This window comes from Pseudogymnoascus destructans, assembly GCF_001641265.1.
Source record: "Pseudogymnoascus destructans isolate 20631-21 unplaced genomic scaffold scaffold_2, whole genome shotgun sequence".
Taxonomy (NCBI): Eukaryota; Fungi; Ascomycota; class Leotiomycetes; order Thelebolales; family Thelebolaceae; genus Pseudogymnoascus; species Pseudogymnoascus destructans.
This window is the reverse complement of record NW_020167521.1, coordinates 1,307,453-1,326,734: the sequence shown is the minus strand read 5'-3', so window position 1 is coordinate 1,326,734 and position 19,282 is coordinate 1,307,453. Positions and strand designations below refer to the sequence as shown.

The 19,282-nt window shown below is 52.6% G+C and overlaps 6 protein-coding genes across 6 annotated transcripts; 2 read left to right on the top strand and 4 right to left on the bottom strand.

Annotated features, from left to right (window-relative positions):
- Positions 1-2: 2 nt before the first annotated feature.
- On the bottom strand, positions 3-2,413 carry HSP70_1 (Hsp70 chaperone). Its single transcript, XM_024464731.1, has 3 exons — positions 2,296-2,413; positions 1,469-2,205; positions 3-1,413 (listed from the first exon to the last, which is right to left on the bottom strand). Exons 1-3 carry the CDS (start codon positions 2,301-2,303, stop codon positions 206-208), a joined length of 1,953 nt encoding a protein of 650 aa, XP_024327803.1. The 5' UTR covers positions 2,304-2,413; the 3' UTR covers positions 3-205.
- A 1,123-nt stretch (positions 2,414-3,536) lies between these two features.
- Positions 3,537-5,114, top strand: VC83_01045 (uncharacterized protein; the record flags this gene model as incomplete). Its single annotated transcript, XM_024464730.1, has 2 exons — positions 3,537-3,832; positions 3,884-5,114. 2 exons carry the CDS (start codon positions 3,537-3,539, stop codon positions 4,593-4,595), a joined length of 1,008 nt encoding a protein of 335 aa, XP_024327806.1. The 3' UTR covers positions 4,596-5,114.
- Positions 5,115-5,986: 872 nt separating this feature from the next.
- VC83_01044 (uncharacterized protein) lies at positions 5,987-9,302 on the bottom strand (the record flags this gene model as incomplete). Its single annotated transcript, XM_024464729.1, has 1 exon — positions 5,987-9,302. The coding sequence occupies exon 1, from the start codon at positions 8,684-8,686 to the stop codon at positions 5,987-5,989; it is 2,700 nt and encodes an 899-aa protein (XP_024327805.1). The 5' UTR covers positions 8,687-9,302.
- Positions 9,303-9,441: 139 nt separating this feature from the next.
- VC83_01043 (uncharacterized protein) lies at positions 9,442-10,924 on the top strand (the record flags this gene model as incomplete). Its single annotated transcript, XM_024464728.1, has 2 exons — positions 9,442-10,033; positions 10,115-10,924. Exons 1-2 carry the CDS (start codon positions 9,764-9,766, stop codon positions 10,922-10,924), a joined length of 1,080 nt encoding a protein of 359 aa, XP_024327808.1. The 5' UTR covers positions 9,442-9,763.
- A 255-nt stretch (positions 10,925-11,179) lies between these two features.
- VC83_01042 (uncharacterized protein) lies at positions 11,180-11,977 on the bottom strand (the record flags this gene model as incomplete). Its single annotated transcript, XM_024464727.1, has 3 exons — positions 11,645-11,977; positions 11,425-11,552; positions 11,180-11,327 (listed from the first exon to the last, which is right to left on the bottom strand). The coding sequence occupies exons 1-3, from the start codon at positions 11,867-11,869 to the stop codon at positions 11,180-11,182; spliced, it is 501 nt and encodes a 166-aa protein (XP_024327807.1). The 5' UTR covers positions 11,870-11,977.
- Positions 11,978-16,287: 4,310 nt separating this feature from the next.
- On the bottom strand, positions 16,288-16,891 carry VC83_01041 (uncharacterized protein; the record flags this gene model as incomplete). The annotated part of the gene is made up of 2 exons (XM_024464726.1): positions 16,288-16,793; positions 16,855-16,891. 2 exons carry the CDS (start codon positions 16,889-16,891, stop codon positions 16,288-16,290), a joined length of 543 nt encoding a protein of 180 aa, XP_024327810.1.
- Between the last annotated feature and the right edge of the window lie 2,391 nt (positions 16,892-19,282).

Genomic DNA, 19,282 nt, shown 5'->3' with positions numbered 1-19,282 from the left:
CGACTTTCATTATGGAAACCGCCCTATCGGCAGCCTAAAGATACACAAGTACAAAAAAATCTCTTGTCTTTGCATCAGCTTTTTATCGTATCGTCGTAGTGTAAAGGAAACGCAAAAACCCGCAGATAAACAAGTCTACAATTCATGATGACCCCAGTGAACACCGAAAGCTTTATAATTGAACCATTCGAAGAAATCCTAGCGCTTAGTCAACCTCCTCGACAGTTGGGCCGTCGTCGTGGGAGGCACCTGGGCCGCCGGCGCCTCCTGGGAAGCCACCGGGTCCACCAGCACCGGGCATTCCTCCGGGCGCCGCGCCTTCATTTCCTTGATAAAATTTCATCATGATAGGGTTGGCGACGGCCTCGAGCTCCTTCTGGTGCTCCTCGTACTCCTCCTTGGTGGCCTGCTGGGACTCGTCCAACCAGGAGACGGTCTTGTCGATCTCGGCCTTGAGTTTGGTCTTGTCCTCGGCGTCGAGCTTCTCGTCGACCTTGGCGTCGGAGAGGGTGTTCTTGAGGGAGTAGGCGTACGACTCGAGGGCGTTCTTAGCGCCGATGCGTCCGGCCTCGGCCTCATCCTCGGCCTTGTACTTCTCGGCCTCGGACAACATGCGCTCGATCTCCTCCTGGGAAAGACGGCCCTTGTCGTTGGTGATGACAATCTTGTTGCTCTTTCCGGTGCCCTTCTCGAGCGCGGAGACGTTCATGATTCCGTTGGCATCGAGATCGAAGGTGACCTCGATTTGGGGAACACCACGGGGTGCGGGTGGGATACCGGTGAGCTCGAACTTGCCCATCAGGTTGTTGTCCTTGGTGCGCTTGCGCTCACCCTCGAAGACCTGGATCAGGACACCAGGCTGGTTGTCGGAGAAGGTGGAGAACACCTCGGACTTCTTGGTTGGGATGGTGGTGTTGCGATGGATGAGAGGAGTCATGATACCACCGGCAGTCTCAATACCGAGAGACAGAGGAGCGACATCCAAAAGGAGGATCTCGTTGGTGGACTTCGACGAGGTGTCGCCGGATAGAATGGCAGCCTGGACGGCAGCTCCGTAAGCCACAGCCTCATCAGGGTTGATGGACTTGTTGGGCTCCTTGCCGTTGAAGTAGTCGGTGATGAGCTTCTGGATTCTCGGGATACGGGTGGAGCCTCCGACGAGGACGATCTCGTGAACCTTGGTCTTGTCGAGCTTGGCGTCTGAGAGGACGCGGTCGACGGGCTGAAGAGTAGAACGGAAGAGGTCCTGGCACAGTTCCTCAAAACGGGCACGGGTGATTGAGGTGTAGAAATCGACACCCTCGAAGAGAGAGTCGATCTCGATGGAAGTCTGGGCTGAAGACGAAAGAGTGCGCTTGGCACGCTCGCATGCTGTGCGGAGACGACGGAGGGCACGGGCATTGGAAGAGAGATCTATTTTCAGTTAGTGAGAGTTCAGAATTAGATTTGGGAGACTGAGAGCACTCGCCTTTCTTGTGCTTGCGTTTGAACTCGTTAACGAAGTGGTTGACGAGACGGTTGTCGAAATCCTCACCACCCAAGTGAGTGTCACCGGCAGTGGACTTGACCTCGAAGATACCCTCGTCGATGCTGAGGAGAGAGACATCGAAAGTTCCACCACCAAGATCGAAGATCAGGACGTTGCGCTCACCCTCGACCTTCTTGTCAAGACCGTAAGCAATAGCAGCGGCGGTAGGCTCGTTGATGATACGGAGGACGTTGAGTCCGGCAATGAGACCGGCATCCTTGGTAGCCTGACGCTGGGAGTCGTTGAAGTAAGCTGGGACGGTGACAACAGCATTGTTGACAGTTCCGCCGAGGTAGGCCTCAGCAGTCTCGCGCATCTTGACGAGGATCATGGAGGAGATCTCCTCGGGTGTGAAGTCCTTGGTCTCGCCCTTGAACTCGACCTGGCAAACTGGCTTGCCTCCCTTGTCGATGATCTTGAAGGGGAAGTGCTTCATGTCGGCCTGGACCTCGGCGTCGGCGAACTTGCGACCGATCAGACGCTTGGCGTCGAAGACGGTGTTGGCTGGGTTCATGGCGACTTGGTTCTTGGCGGCATCACCGATAAGACGCTCGGTGTCAGTGAAGGCAACGAACGAGGGGGTTGTGCGGTTGCCCTGGTCGTTGGCAATGATCTCAATGCGGTCATCTCTGAAGATACCCACGCACGAGTAGGTGGTACCCAAATCGATACCGATGCTGGGGCCAGTTAGTACATTGTCAGAAGAGGGGGTGGCACATGCGCTGGCACTGGCACGGGGGAGGGGAGGTTTGGCGGGGTGAACGTACGCAGACATCGTTGCTCTGTGTGTATAGATGTATTGAGTGATGTTGGGATAAGAATCTTCAACCTTGATTTTGAAGTAGGAGAGCAATTGTAATGGTGGTAGAGAAGAGAGAGGTTTGTTATGGTATGAAGTAGAAGGAAGAAAAGAAATTGTGTGCGAGGAAGATTCGAGGTTTTGTATGCACTGGTTGCAGCAGGCGGTGGTTTCCAGGCAGTTCCAGCATCTTCTAAGCCAATGGCGCTAGTGGCTGGAACCATCACGCACATTCTGGGATCATCGCAAAAATTCGCGGGAGGCCCATCAACAACGTCATAGGTGGGGGAAGATAAAAGAATTTAATGATTTAATTATTTTAATTATGGTAATTGTATTGGATGATCCCTGAAAGCTAGAGAATGTTCTATTATGTTTTAGATTTTGCTACAGGGCCTGTCAGTTTGATTTTTGATCAACTGAGAGTACCTTTAACCCCTCGTCTATGAGGGGTTAAAGGTACTTGGCACGTACATACTGAACGGCACACAAACAGATGTACCACACCGCTTGACCCGCAAGGCTACGATTTCCTACGATTTCCTCCTACGATTTCCTACGATTTCCTACCATTTTCCCACCATTTCCCTACCATTTCCCTACCATTTCCCTACCATTTTCCTACGTTTCTTAGCATTTCTTAGCATTTCTATAACGATGTACGGTTACGCTCGCGATACATACCACTGAGCCACAAAGACTATAACTATAGTATTCCAGCTCGGTGGCACCCCGTTACAATTTCTTAGCATATCTACCAGCTTCAATTCAAGGGACTCGCCATATCTCCGCTATACGAATTACGAACAAACGACGTGGAGCTGGCCTGGCCAAGTACGTAACCGTGGAATTCGTCGGAATAAAACGCCGACTAAGTAACTATTGGAAGCCGGCAACTACTTAACCAGCGTGGTACAGAATACCACGAGAATACACGACTCCCTCATAATAACCTCCCTCCTCCATTGGGATATCGGCGTTATTCCCCAGTTGCAGCCTGATGCGCCCAAGTACTGCCCAGGTATCTTGTACTGGAGCCCAGAAAATATGACGTTGAGTTGGCGAAAGTGAGTTGTCACTTGCCCTGCCAATCAACTGCCAACCCCAAAATACCCCACCAACGCTGTTCATAGCTCTTTATCGTCACGTGTATATTCACTCATTTATACCACGTGATATATCATTCATCGTCCTGCATATATTCACGTGATGTTCTATTTATCCACCCCACCTACCCCGCCCCCACTATCAAAAACCCCTCCACGATTGAAGCTGTCAGAGCTCTATCTTCCCAACGACATCAATCTCTCCAATTCACTCTCTATCCCCCAGAATGCTTATCGTAGAGTCCCATATAGATGTGCCCACCAAGGCAGACGGCGTGGAGGGATCAATGAGTACCTTACCTCTCGTCACTCCATCCCCATGAGCTCTGAACACATACTGACTGACATCTATCAAGGGATCTGCCTCTTCCACCCCTCCATCCCCGGATACCCCAACGCGTACGCCCCCTTTCCCACCTCCAACCCCCTCCCAACTAACCCCCTCCCCAGCAAATTCCCCGGCGTAGCCCTCTTCTCCGAAATCTACCAAGTCACCGGCCCCGTCGCCCGCTTCGCCCGCTCCATCGCCTCCGCCGGCTACATCGTCGCCGCACCCTCCTCCTACCATGACTTCGTCCCCTCCACCCCACTCGCCTACGACGTCCCCGGCACCGACCTCGGCAACGCCCTCAAAGCCAAGAAGACGCTCGCCTCCTACGACGCCGACAGCTCTGCCACCATCGACGCCCTACTCGCCTTGCCGACGTGCACGGGTCGCTTGGGCGCGACGGGTATGTGTCTCGGTGGCCACCTGGCGATCCGGTGTGCGTTGGATCCTAGGATTAGTGCAGCGGTTGCGTATTTCGCTACGGATTTGCACTCTGCCACGCTGGGTGCGAATAATCCGGATGATACGCTGGCGAGGTGCAAGGAGATCAAGGGGGAACTGGTGTGTATCCACGGCACGCTGGATACGCATGTGCCGCCTGCGGGACGGGATAAGATTCGGTTGAAGTTGAGGGAGGCGGGGGTGGTGTTTAGCTGGTTTGAGGTGGCGGGGGCGCAGCATGCGTTTATTAGGGATGAGATGAGTAAGGGACGGTTTGATGGGGCAGTGACGAGGGTTTGTTGGGGGATGTTGGAGGAGGTTTTTGGGAGGGTGTTGAGGACGGAGTTGGGGGAGCGGGTTGGGGGGGGAGGGGAGGTGGAACATGTTTGTTAGATGGGGGTGCTCGTCTAAGGGTTGAAGAGGGGCTGGTGCGTGGTAGTAGTGGTTACAGTAGCTGTAATTCTCCGTCCATATTGTCCGTGACGTCCAACTTGACGTGCAACTCTGGGATATGCTGGATACGCCGATATGTGCGTAACAGTCTCTTTCAGACTTTTGGGCTGCACCAAGTTAACAGGCGCTGGTCGAAATAAAAAGCGAGACCAAGATCGAATTGTAAAATATAACGCCACTACCACCAAGTTCACGGCATTTGCAACATGAGACTTATAGGAGCTGATTCCATATTCTGATTTGATGAGATCTGGGATGGGGTTCCGGATAGAATTTCAGGTAAAGAAAGGGGCGCTGTCGTACCTTACTTACTGTTGCTACTTGCTCTTACTACTTGCTGTTACTGTTGCCGTCCGCTTTACAAGACCGAGCTTCCCAGAGAGACTTGTTGCATCAGCAATAACGCATAAATTGAATATTGCATCAACAGTGTGTTCTTGGCGTTCGTTACAAGTGTGACTGTAATGACGTTTTCTATAGTTTGACCCTCCATAGCCAAGATGGGAATTGTTGCCGTTTGAGACCTCTTTACTTAGTGCACCCAAACTTCCTTCACCTTCCCATCCTCGCCTACCTTCAGCAGGCACGACTTCTAAGCCAAGTAAGGCCACTAAGTGCGAGCCTGACGTAGAGGGCGACGACTTCGACGACACCAAGGCTGAAGATATCAAAAAGCCAACATACCGGAAATCGAACGTCCGTGTTCTGAGACTTACTGCCGGGAAACAGAACGCGGTCGCGATAGATCGTGTGAACATGACCGCTGAGAGTAGCCAAGCGTGTTGCAGAGGATTTTATCAACCACGGCACTTGGAAGTCTAACAGATGCTTCTAGCGCATCACTGCTGTGGTGCTGTCACTGTCACTGTCGCTGTTACCACTTGTCGTTGCTATAATCATTACCTCTTTCTGGTGTCGTTGCCACCTGCCGTTACCGTTCTTGCTTAGCATTGCTACCTGCTGTAGCCACTCGCTGTTGCTACTGTTGTCCACTCCAAGAGACCGAAATTCTCAGAGACTTGTTAATTTTTGCCAGCTTTCACACTCATGCCCATCCCACAAGTCATTCGGTGCTGGTGGACCCTATTCCCTTATGCTCGGATCCCATTATAAATAGTAAAATGAATTGAATCCTGAATCCTATTCGTTCGTCTATATCCCACCCTCCCTCATCCCCCTTCTATTCTTTTACGAATATCCATCCACATATGCAATCAATGCACGGCGGTATCCTATCCCAACCACGCTCTAATAAAAAAATAACGCCACATTCGGCCGTCAAAGCATATATTTCAATCCCCCCCTTCTCCCACTCATTACCTCCCCCACCCCTAAAACCTCTCATCCTTCCTCGGCGGCGCCGGCTGCTGTCCCACCTGTCCCTGCCCCGCCGTCCCAGCCGGAAACTGCGCATAGCTCCCCCCCGGCCCCTGCTGCTGCGTCGGATACGTCTGCGCCTGCGCCGGAAACCCCGCCCCCTGCTGCTGCGCTTGAGCCGAAGACACCGGCGACGCGGGATACCCTCCATAACCACCCACCTTAGCCTCCTCGTCCTCGTCCGCGCGGTGGCGGAGGGGGCTGCTGGGGGTTAACCCGATGCTGGCGCCGCTGGTGCCGACTTGGAGGGGAAAGGCGGTCATGTCGGCGCGTCGGCGGCCGCGGGTGCTGGCGCGGTGGAGGAGGTCCGTGCGTAGGTCCTCGATGACGCTGCTGCGTGCGCGGTCGAGGGCGTCGCCTCTACCCCTCTGCTGGGTGTCTAGCCTGGTATCCGTGGAACGGCGCGCGTTCATCGCTGCCGCAGCAGCAGCCTCGTGGGTAGCGCCCAGGACGCCAGATTCCGGTACCGTGGCTCCCGGTTCCGTCGATTTATCTGCGTCCGGCTTGGGGGTTGGCACGAGGCGCTTTGCCTCCTTCTCCTCAGCAGCCTTGGCGCGGGCTTCGGCGGCGAGGTCATCGGAGACGGCGACGGAGTAAGATGGGTTTCCAGGCTCGCCGAGAGCGGTTACGCCGCCGCCGGGGCCGTAGATGGGGACCTTGCGGACGGCGAGGACGAGGGCGCACATGAACTTGGAGCGGCGCGAGGCGCGGATGGATTCGTTTGCCCAATTGGACTTGTGGCGGATCTCGGCCTTGAGGACGAGCTTGTCCATGGTGCCGACGCTGGCGCATTCGAGGACGACGTCCTCTTGGAAGTCGCGGCTGTTGTCGGGTTGGCGCACGAAGGCTTCGAGTTCGGTGCGGAGGAGCTCGATGTCTTCGAGGCTGGTGTCGAAAGAGATGGAGAGCTCGATTTGCTCTTTCATGGCCTTGGAGCGTGTGACGTTCTCGATCCACACGGTGTTTAGGACAATGTTGGGGACTTGCACCATCTTCATGTAGTCGATGCGCTTGAAGACTGTGTAGAGGAGGGAGATGCGCTCGACGATGAGGGGCTTGTCGTTGATGTCTACGCGGTCTCCGACGTCGTAGGGGTGCTTGATGAAGAGGAAGATGCAGGAACCGAGGAACTCCTGGCAAGTCACCGCAAAGACGAAGGAGAGCGAGAGCAGAGTTGTGCCGGCGGTCGCAAGCGTAGTCACGAAACTGGCGTTGAGGAAGGCGACAAAGATGAAGATTATGATAACAAAGGCAACAGCAACGAGGACGGAGTCGAGCACGGAAATAGCATCTCCGATGTCGTGCATGCTGTTCGCGATGGCCTTGCGCTCGCGGCTCATCGCCACAACCTTGGCAATCATCTCGTCCAAACTAATGTCTCCATTGTTATCAGCGTCGATATACGCAAACGCCTCATCGGCCTCCTCCGTGTGCGCAGGGCCGAGGACCTCTTGGATATCCTCGATGCCCAGTGCCTCTTTTCCTTCGATGACAAAAGACATCCACAGACGCTTGGCCAGCGCCTCGGAGGACTTCTTCTTCTCTAGGGCTTCCAGCACGATGGAATGGGCAGAGTTAGGGTTGAAGACCTTCTTTCCTGTGATCTCAGACGCAACATTCCCAAATGCCGAGGTGATCTTGTCACCAATGCGGTTCACATTGCCCATGAGCCTCATGGGGGTCGCAGCGCCTGATGCCTTTTTGCCAATACGTATACTGTCGACATTGCCAGTGATGAGGTAGTCTTCCTCAGCAAACTCGGGGCAGTAGAGGGGAAACAGGGCACGGGATGCATCGTAGAGAATGCCGAGAAGATGTGTTTGGTGCTTCGACTCCTGGATACGGAGATCAAAGGAGCGCGAGTGATAGCTGATGCTGATGAGCTGGATAATCACCTTCTCAACGAGGTAGATGCAGGATGCGATGAGGGCCGCGGCCAGGATCTTCTTCATGATATCTACCCAGTGTTGGGGAGCGTTATCAGGGCGTTTGATGAGCGCCTCAAACGTGGCGATGGATGCGACGGCCCAGCCGACGAGGGAGAGGGGAATCTCCAGTCTCTTCAGGATCAGGACATATTTGCGTGTGCCAGGGCTGATGACGCCGCAGACGAAGACGAAGATGTATGGGAGGTTCCTGGCGCAGAGCTTAGCGATCCAGATGCTGAGCCAGACGCACTCGATCCAAACAAAGAACCACAAGAGGCGGATTCCACCGATCTTCGCATCCGGGGCGACGGTAGCGCCAATGACTATTGGGATTGCGATCAAGGCGGCGACGGGGAGGACGTAGACGAGGTAGCGGGTGACGATGGAGAAGTTGACGATCTTGTCGTAAAACTTTCCCATGCCCGTCAGCACCGACTGCTGGTTTGTCGATTGTCTCGAGTTTATATTCTTCAGCTTTCGTCGGCCGTGGTGACCATGGTTGGCGGGCGGGGCAAGTCGCGAGCCAGATGCGTCGCCGTCGTTGCCATAGGTGCTCTGGCCATCACGCTGCTGCCAAGCCGAACTGGCATTGGATTTGACTTTGGTCATGGGGATATCTTCGAAGTTCATGGCGTCGTAGTTGCGTAGCGTCTCCTTTGACGCAGCATTTGAGAGTGGTATAAATCCCCCTTGTCTAGGCGATGGATCTCTAGATTGGTAGGACATCGAATAGCGAGACCAGCTCACAGAAGGATGAAGGAAGCCGTGTTGGTCGCGTGTATAGCGCCGGACAGTGCTGTGCGGTGTTGGTACAGCCGGCTGAAGACCGGAGTATGTATTATGCAAGTGTTGTCACTATAGGAAGCAGCTCTTCCCTCTGATCCTTGCCGTGGGCTGCGTAGTTGGGATGCAGGCCGTGAAGGGTTGTTCGTATCCTGGACCGAAAACGAAAGCACGTGGAAGCGCAACGGTTGAAGCGATTCCGTCTGACGTAGCAGATGGAGCTGGGGATAGAAGTACGAAGTGGCAAGCAGAGTGGGAAGAGAATGTTGACCCTGGGGTAGTGTCGATGATATAACGAGCGAATATCAAATGCTAGTAAGTTTCAAAGTATGCGGATTTGGTGGAGTGTTTGACGTAGGTGGTGGGAGTTGTGGAGAGAACGCGGCAAAGCAGAATGAAGCTATAGGAAAAGTCGTAGCAATAAGTGGAGGATGAAGAAGGTGAAAGTGAAGGTGAAAAGAAAATAGAAAGTCGCCTCCTGAGCTGAGCTGGTAGTCGTCTTTGTTGGACAACGACGCAATTGTAGGAGGGGGGGGGGGGCGCATGAAACAGTACGTACTATCCACAAGTCACGTTTTCTGTGTTTCATGTCACGACGATAGGGCGAGATGGGAAGAGGGCAATGAAGGGGAAACGAAGTTATTATCAGGTCTGCTGCATGCATTGGTGTATTCCTATATTCCTATCCTATATTCCTATCCTATATTCCTATATTCCTATATTCCTATATTCCTATATTCCTATTCTTCTGTATTATTTGACTTCGATCTTCATTCTGATGTGAACAGCGAGCGGAATGGAGCATCAAGAAAGAGCATGTGAAATTCAAACATAGGGTGAAACCCTCTCTATTTCGGTCCCCTATGCCAAGCCAAGCCTAGCCTTAAAAGCGGCCTTCCCGTCCCTAACCGCCAAACCCCCGGAACTCGGCCTTACTATCTTCCGCTCCAGTGTCCCATCCCCGTCATTATCTCCGGAAAGCACCACCAAACCACAAATGTCCACTCCACAACGCCGAGCATGAGACCCCTCGCCCTCCGCCCCCTCCTCCGCTGCCGCCGGCCGGCCATCTCCTCCTTCCCCTCCTTCCCCTCCATCCGCCCCTCCTCCCCTTTCACACCCCGCACCCGCACCTACGCTGTCCAAGCCCCCGGCGCACCAACCCTCCAGGTCTTCAACTCGCACGTCAAGCACCTCCAAAAAGAGCGCGCAGCCTCCAACCCCGAACAGAGCCGCGAAGTCGACTACCTGCGCGACGAGATCGCTACCCGTCTCGCTGACCGCTTGCTCGTTCGTCCCCACCTTCCCCCCTCCCCCCCAAAAAAATAGTAAATAGTAAGGACGCACCCAAGCTAACACTCCCCGCAACAGGACATCAACCGCGACTTCCCACACATCCTCGACCTCGGTGCCAACGCATGCAACCTCTCCCGCGCCCTCACCACGCCGCTCTCCTCCACCGAACCCCCCGCAAGCGAGCGCATCGGGCACTTAACCTGCGCCGAGACCTCGCCAACCCTCTTACACCGCGACGACGCACTCCCCCTCCCCTCGCCATTAGCGATAACCCGCACCGTCCTCCCCACCCTCGAGTCGCTGCCGTACGGAGCGGATACTTTCGATGCTATCCTCTCCTCCCTCGCGCTACACTGGGTTAACGACCTCCCTGCGCTGCTGGCGCACGCGAATCGCGCGTTGAAACCCGATGCGCCGATCTTAGCCGCCATGTTCGGGGGAGACACGTTATTCGAGTTGCGCACCGCTTTGCAACTTGCATCGCAAGAGCGTCGCGGGGGTGTAGCTCCCCATACCTCTCCCCTGGCTGATGTGCGGGATATAGGCGGATTGCTGACAAAAGCGGGGTTCAAACTCCTGACAGTCGACGTGGAGGACATCGTCGTCGAGTTCCCCGACATATTCGCGCTGATGAAAGACCTGCAGGCGATGGGAGAGAGTAATGCGGTGCTAGGACGGGAGATGGGCGGGATAGGGCGCGAGGTGTTGGCTGCCGCGAGTGGGATTTATAAGGAGTTGTATGGGGAGCCGGGGAAGGAGGGGGTGCCGGCGACGTTTAGGGTTATCTTCTTTATTGGATGGAAGGAGAGTCCGGATCAGAGGAAGCCGTTGGAGAGAGGGACGGGGGAGGTGAATATGAAGGATATCTTGGGGGGGGGGGTATAAATTGAGGGGGGGTGTAGGATATTTTGTAGGAACAATGTTTTTGTATTGGGTTTTGGGCGTCTGTTCTGCTTTGTCTATGCACCTCCGACACCTGCTCCATTGACGCCCAGCTCGAATCTCTGTCTCTAACCTCTCTTCGGGCATCCATCGTCCTCAGCACCCAACATGTACAGCGCCCCTAGAACCCACCCGCCAAGTCTCGTCTCATCCCGATCTTAAAGCACATATCTCCCAACCCAAAGCAGCCCATTCCATCTAGGTAGTCCTGCGATCCGTCATCACCCTCCCCACACACCCCAATCCCGCAACCTCAACAACCTTCTCATGCCAGCTAAGAAGCACGCTCATCGCAGCGCCGCTGCTCTCGCCCTGTCGCTGCGTTGGTGCTGCCATGCCTGCGTATCTGCTCACCGCGTTAGCCTCCTGTCCCTTTTCGGATGCTACCCGCCAACAATTGCCCCAACCCATAAGGGAATGAGGAGGAAGTGGGTAGGACTTACAAGTACTTCATCAGTGAATCCAGCACATCCGATCCGCCCTCAGAGGCATACACGCTGCGCAGAAGCGGCGTCATGTCCGCAGCCTTGATAGACTGGAGGACTTCGATGACGATCTGAAGTTGCGCGTACTATTTGCCCTGTTAGCACACGTTTTTCTCCACCCCCCCCCCCCCCCACCCCCCCAATTCCCCCTCATCCCCCAAAAAGCAAGTAAACGCACCTTATCAACCCCCGACCCCACGGCCCCCCTCAGCGCCCCCTCCGCATCCCCTCCCCTCAACAACCCCCTCACACTCTGGGCATCAAGCGCTCTCGGTCCACTCGGCGGCGCTGCGAGGGTGGCGATGGGGAAGTTACGCGAGGATTCGGGGTCGAGGGCGTCGATGTCAATGGTTCGCCAGTGGTCGGTGAGGGAGGCGGACGTGTGGGATTGGATAATTGACATTGTTGGTGGATTCGAGGTTGGGTGGATTTCTGTGTGTGTGTGTGTGGTATTGGTGGTGAGGAGTTTGTGAGATGTGTTGGTGAGGTGAGGTGAGGTGAGGTGAGGTGAATGGATGGTGAGGAGTGTTGTTGCTGGTACTGGGTTGCTCCTGCTATTCCGTGCTATCACAGTCCCGCCTCCCCACCATCACCACCGCCCTAATCCATATCACGTGCAACCATTGTTGATATGATCACGTGGTTTACAACTAGTCAACCGCTAGAACACAGCTAGCTCAACGCCGGATCCCAATTTCCCCGATCTGACAGGGCGGTAAGCCTCGCTTAAGATCTTGGCACCGCTGCTCTGGCAAATAAATACCGCTGTGCATCTCTGATTCTTCTCCTTTCTTTTCTTTTGAATACTGGGTGTGTGTGTACCTCTTGAGACCTGAGCTCGAGGGGTCAAATTGACACAAAAAAGAGGACGAACAGATGGATATTGATGAATATAAGTACGGGTTCCTGTTTATCACCCTGAAGAGAGGAGGAGGAGGAGATTCCACAGTGATGAGACCCCATTCACTCGCCGTAAGCTGTCGGGGGACATGCTTAAGATTCCCCGACGATAGCATGAATGAAGAATGTCTGAGTGGAAAGATACACCTTCTCCCGAGTTTCACAATTACCTTCCATCACTTCTATCACTTCTATCACTTCTATCACTTCTATCACTTCTATCACTTCTATCACTATCACTATCACCATCACTTCACCACAATGCGTCTATGCACAACCTCAGACCCTTCAATCCACTTCGCCACTCCGCGTTCCATCTCACCTCCCCCCACGACACACGGTGGACACCTCCCATCCAGCCCACATCCCGAACCGACACGCACAAAAAATATGATAAAGATCAGATGGGAATGAGACATCGCCTCCCACCCCCGGTCCAACCGCATCTGCCCCCATCCGCGCTGAGCCTATCGACCGAGACAGCGGCAAACGACAAGAGACACGTAAAATATGACCAATTAACGCCTCCCCATTCCCATTTGCATTCCCATATCCCCCCATCCATCGCCATTCCGCGTCTCAGCCCTCTCCGTTATCCAAATCCAAATCCCGATTTTTCCTTCCGATATGCATTTCTCCCTCCGTTTCTCATAATTCCCAACCCTAGCACAGCGTAGAATCGGCCTGACTCACGCCGTGCATCCAGGCCCCCGCCGCCTCAGCTCGCCGACTCCGCTTTCGTACAGGCGCGCGGTGGGTCCCGCCGAGGTCTCCCGCGTGAAGCGAGGGAGAGCGATGTCCACTCGCCCCGCGGCTCGGGAACAGGTTAAAGGTCGTGAATTCAGGTCGTGAATTCTTTGAGTAGAGTAGAGGAGGTTGCTTCCACAGATGCGCGATGTGATGCGATGAGATGAGATGAGATGAGATGAGATGAGATGAGATGAGATGAGATGAGATGAGATGAGATGAGATGAGATGAGATGAGATGAGATGAGATGAGATGAGATGAGATGAGATGAGATGAGATGAGATGAGATGAGATGAGATGAGATGAGATGAGATGAGATGAGATGAGATGAGATGAGATGAGATGAGATGAGATGAGATGAGATGAAATGAGATGAGATGATATGATACCCTGCGCTCCTACGGTAACTATGCGCACACGATGCGATGCACTGCGATGCGATGTAATGCTAAAAATGTCTCCAATCCCATCCCCAACCAATACGATGCCCAACGCGCTCAAGTGACCAATCCCCTCATCGCGCCCAGCGCACAAAGGATTCAATATTCATAATCTTGTCAAAAACCCGCAAAATTGTCGAAAATATGTAGCTAGGATTTGCTCTTATGGGAACAAGGAAATGGTTTATGCGGCATGCGGTCCAAAAGTTATATCAAGATATACATATGCGCTGGATGTTCTCACAGAAAGCCAAGGCAGTTCGGGTCACGACACAGCGAAAGGGCGTATATCACAATATTATCCATATCCTTCTATAATTATCTTCTATAATTATCTTCTAAAATTATCCATATATCCTCTCTCTCCTCCCATACCCAATATCCTTGCGGCTTGCGGTCTCGGTGCTGTCGATGTCCTGTTCTAATAAACGTCTCTCAAAAACCCAAAAACCAAACCAGAAAGATAAAAAGGACCTGAGCACGGTACAAAAAAGGCTCTCTATCTAGAAAACGCGGACGGGTATCTATCCAAAAAACGAGTTAAAAGTAATAAATGATAAAAAAGGAGTTTAAAACAATTGCCTCCTGCAAACACCATCTTTCCAGTTTTTGCCTTCCCAGCCCACCAACCGACCGCCCCGATGATGACATTTTGTTAAAGCAGATAACCCCCTCCCTCCCCCCGAGTCCCCCAAGATGACGTTGGTGACCAAACAGAATATAAAAACCCCTCAGACAACGAAGAGAAAATACCAAAACCAGCTAAATCCCGCGAGAGAAAAAAAAGCCAAAACGATGTAAAAGATGCATGCTAATAGAAAAAACGCAACCGCTATAAAAAGTAATCCAGCCAAAATTTCCCAATTTCCCTTTGTTCCCGGTATTGTACCCCCCCCCCGTCTATATTAAAACGCCTGTGAAATTCCCGACTTTTGATTTGTGCATTTTGAGTGCCGCCCTTCTTGTAAATTGCTTGACGTAAGGAAATGTAAAAGATGTAAAAAACGGTTGATGTGATGTATTCGCGCCGCCAGTTTGTGTGTCGTGTGGTAGAAACGATGGTGATGATGATGATGATGTGTGTAGTATAGACGTATGGCTTTTTGGCTGGCGGCGTGTGCGCCTGTGTAGTGTCGTTGCAGTCGTGGTGTTGGTGGTACAGATATAATGTGACAGTATTATCAAGTCCCCTCCGCTTATAGTATAAAGGTAGATATTAAGTGGTAAAAGCGGAGGGCGGTAAAGTAATTCGATCTCCGAGCTCACGCCACCGGCACGGCTCGTTGGTGTAAATTCGGCCTAGCGGGATCCTCAGGGACAAGAGGGTTCCGGGCCCCTTTCATCCCCTTGGATCCGCGCGGGTGACCCTCGAGCAGAGGGTTTTTTTCTGATGACGGGGGTGTGGTGAGGATTTATTTTGGCTTTGGCTTCGGGGGCTTCTCGACGCCGGTTGTGTCGTAGGCGCCGCGGCCCATGTTGAAGTCGGGGAACTCTAAGGTGATCATGTTGATTTTGTGTGTGGACTGTGGAGGAGGCAAAAGTAAGTATATTATTGGACTTTTGATGCTTGTGATCGCGTGTATCTTTCTTGTCTCTTTTTCTTTGCTCGTCTTCGCATTTCTCGTGGAAGCTGTTGTTTTTGTGTGGTTTTTATTTCCGTGCAGGAGGAACGAGAGAGGGAGGGCATGTTATTAATAAACTACTCACAAGGAAGAGGGCGGCTTGGACGAAAGGAGAGCTTCCGTGGGAGAGGGGAATCAGGATGTGGAGAGTGCTGGCACTTCAGCAACGGCTTGGTACTGGCTTCGCTGGGCTCTGATGTGTTTCACGCGGGCCTCTGTGGAGCGTTCGGGGTGGCGGTGAGGTAGGGGTGGTAATGTTGGCAACTTGGGAGCGGTGACGCTGGCGGGTGTTCGTGGGAAGCTTGGTGCGGCGCGGGTGGGAAGGTATATATGTGGATTTGTCTTGTCTTGTCTCTTCTGATGTGCGAGGTGTGTGGTGACAAGGGCTGTTGTGCCTCGAGAATGCCTGGTTTGCCCAGCGGGAGAGAGTTTGTGGGAGTGGTGCGTTGTGAGGTGTTTGGGTGCGGTGTGTTGGGTTTGGAGGAGGAATAATTGTTGCTGGGATGTTGACGTGTGGATGTATGCACCGTGGCTTACAGTTTTATTCGTGTCTTTCCTGTAGTTTTGAGGATAAGAGATGGAGAGAGAGAGCGAAAGACGAAAGATAGATGGATGGAGAGGAGAGAGCACACGGGGAGGAATGCAAAATAAAACAAAATAAGAGTCGAGATTAGTGTGCGTAGGGGTGGCAGAGGTGTTATATATGAAAGGGGAGAGTAGAGGAGGGAGAGATAGGTTGGATGTGAGAGTTTGAATTTGTTGCCAGGGGTTGGGGTTGGGGTTGGGTTGGGTTGGGGGATTGGGGATGGGGGGATGGGGAGATGGGGACATGTTGGTTAGTTTGTACTGTGTGGTGGTACTTTACAATTTTAGTATGGGATGTGGGATGTGATGGGTATGGGAGTGAGTGGGTGGGTATGGGAGTGAGTGGGTGGGTATGGGTATGGGTTATGGTGACAGGGGGTAGGGGGTAGGGGGGATGGACAGGGGACAGGGGGTGGGGGGGTGATGGGGTAAGATGGGTAAGGGAAGGAGAAGAAGGAGAAGGGGAGGTGGAAGGGGAGGTGGAAGGGGAGGGGAATAGGGAAGAAGGTCCAAGCATGTATGTAGTTTAGAAGTAGTAGTAGTAGTAGATGTAGTAGTAGTAGAAGTAGAAGTAGTAGAAGTAGTAGAAGTAGTAGAAGTAGTAGAAGTAGTAGAAGTAGTAGAAGTAGTAGAAGTAGTAGAAGTAGTAGAAGTAGTAGAAGTAGTAGAAGTAGTAGAAGTAGTAGAAGTAGTAGAAATAGTAGTAGAAGTAGTAGAAGTAGTAGAAGTAGTAGAAATAGTAGTAGAAGTAGTAGAAATAGTAGTAGAAGTAGTAGAAGTAGTAGAAGTAGTAGAAATAGTAGTAGAAGTAGTAGAAGTAGTAGAAGTAGTAGAAATAGTAGTAGAAATAGTAGAAGTAGTAGAAGTAGTAGAAGTAGTAGAAATAGTAGTAGAAATAGTAGAAATAGTAGAAATAGTAGAAATAGTAGAAATAGTAGAAATAGTAGAAATAGTAGAAATAGTAGAAATAGTAGAAATAGTAGAAATAGTAGAAATAGTAGAAGTAGTAGTAGTAGTAGGGTACATTATTTACTGTAGTAATGTACATATGTTGATAAGTTTTGTGAGTGGGGGGGCTATAAAAGCCACGTACAGGGCTGCGCGCAAATCGATGGTGTATCTCGCCTCATGTTTTATATGTGATCGATACATGAGTTTATGCTGTGTGCACACAAATTCTGGGGTCCCATGCTCGATCCACTCACAAAACTTTTGAACATTATCTGTAGTATGCGATTCGTATGCAATAGACACATACTATGCGGCGTCGTGTTGTCCCCATCGATAGCCTCTTTTTTTTCCTGTTGGTGGTTCCTGTGCCTGTTCCTGTGCCTGTGCCTGTGCCTGTGCCTGTGCCTGTGCCTGTGCCTGTGCCTGGTTTGTGGCTGCCGTCGTAATGTCTCACAGTTAGCTAGTTGGGTGATTTTTTTTTTGTTTATTTTGGTGTCATATTTGCTGTTTTCCACTTCCCGCATTCCCGATCTCCGCGGGAAAGCCCCTTGGTGAGTACTTTCGGCGTAGTGGGGTTCCTGTTTCTATAGTTAGCATGGTTGGTTCGGTGTTGGATGGCTGAGGTATATGGTGAAGCATAAATGGCCATGTACTTTACACTTTACAGTGTGGGATCGATCGGTCGGTTCCGGGGCTGCGGTACGGGGAAGAAGGTAAAGATGGTAAAGAATGCAATCTGATTGCGAGTTAATCCCACGCCCTCCTTTTCTTTTTCCCTCTCATCACTTTTTTCTCCCTCCGAAATCCCAAAAGGGGCAGGCACTAGAGGCTTCTGACTTCTCAACACACTGACTGCTCACTTTATTCCCCAACTCAAAGAAACCACAACTAATCACACATAATCACAATATAATCACATAATTCATTGGACTATTATTATTACCCTGGCGAAAGAAGCAAACATCAAGGGGCCAAACAAGGCACTGACTGCGCACTTTGCGGGTACTCTTCGGCGACTGTGACTATGCTGGACACGCTGTACTGAACACGCGCACTCTCACAGGCGAACAGACACTCTCAACGCAATCTCAAGCAATCTCAACACGCGACAAAATAGACAAAATGGACAGAATCGACAGAATCGACAGAATCGACAGAATCGACAAAATGGACATCTCGGTCGCTGAAACTTGCCAAGGCAAGGTACCTTGCCTTAGCAGACTACTGTGCCCACCCCCGGCTTAAAGTGGTACTGCTGCACCCTACGACTACGACTATGACAAACAACTACGACAACGACTACGACTACGACTACGACTACGACCTACTAGTATTAGGATGGATAGACCCTACATACAGTACAAAAGTACACTACACTTTCTGCGTGAGGAGGGTCTCTTTCGAAGGGTCTCATGCATGGAAGCAACGCGACATGAGTGATGAAGACGCATGGAAGCCTGCTAATCTCACGACGGGCAGGGGAGGGGGGAGGGGGGGGGGGGGCTCGGTAGAACACTCAAACCCCCGTCGTCGCAGATGATGCCGTGAGGCTGTCGGGCTGGTGGGTCGTGCCCTGATCGCTTTGATCGCTGGAGCAGACACTACACTACGGATGTCTCTCGCGGAGCCGGTTTTGCAGAACGAGAGAAAGGAGACCCGAGACAGGGCGGGCTACGACAGTTCACTTCCAGCCAGAGAGCTGGTTGAGCAGCAGTATTGATTCACTCTCCACGTGCGGGAACGGGTGCGGAAACAGAAACAAGAGGCATCTCCGCGGCGCATTATATCACGGATCACGCATCACGTATCACGGGAAGTTCAGAATGCCAACCCAGACTCGTGGCCTCGTCCAGCCCTCGTTCAAACGGGCCGCCGTGCGGCTAAGCCAAGCAGCCACCATGATCTGACACTAAGACAAAGCGCATCCACGAGTTCGCTCTGGTCGTCCAAACATAACATCCAAGCGCCGGCGACCTACTCCACAGCATATATAACTTACAGTATGTATCCAAAATAATGCAACCCGCCCCCCTTCTCGTACCTTTTTCCCAAAATAACCCTAAACCCCTTTCGGCAAACTCTGCGATCGCCCAGCCTTCCGCCGGGATGGCGCTACGGAAGCTCTCCTGCAGCTTCCCCGGCGCCACGAGGCAACCGGGCTGCACATGTGCTCCGCCGCCCACGGGAGCTGTAGCTGCTTCTTTCCTGCGCCGTACCTGCGCCGGCCAGCATCGTCCGCACTTCCGCCTGTTTTCGGCAAGCCTTTGTTTTTTTTCTTTGCACGCCCGCCCGCGCCCGCGCCCGCGCCCCGGCACGGGAAGGGAAGGGAAGGGAAGGCCGCCAATCCATACAGAGCCAGGCCCGCTGTTTGTCTGAGCCAGTCCGTCTGCCCATCTCCCCGATTCGCGGTTTCGGATTCATTACCGACGTGGTGGGAGGGATGCGAGTCGTTGACCGGCGGGCCATTGACACGCCACCCGGGCTACGAGTCACATATCCCATTTCCATTTCCAATTCACCATCACCATCAACTCCTTACAAAGCCGATATGTGGCGTTTGTTAACATGTG

Coding starts and splice junctions, on each gene's coding strand:
- HSP70_1 (XM_024464731.1), bottom strand. Junction 1,414..1,468: donor CAAACGCAAGCACAAGAAAG/GCGAGTGCTCTC, acceptor AACTGAAAATAG/ATCTCTCTTCCAATGCCCGT.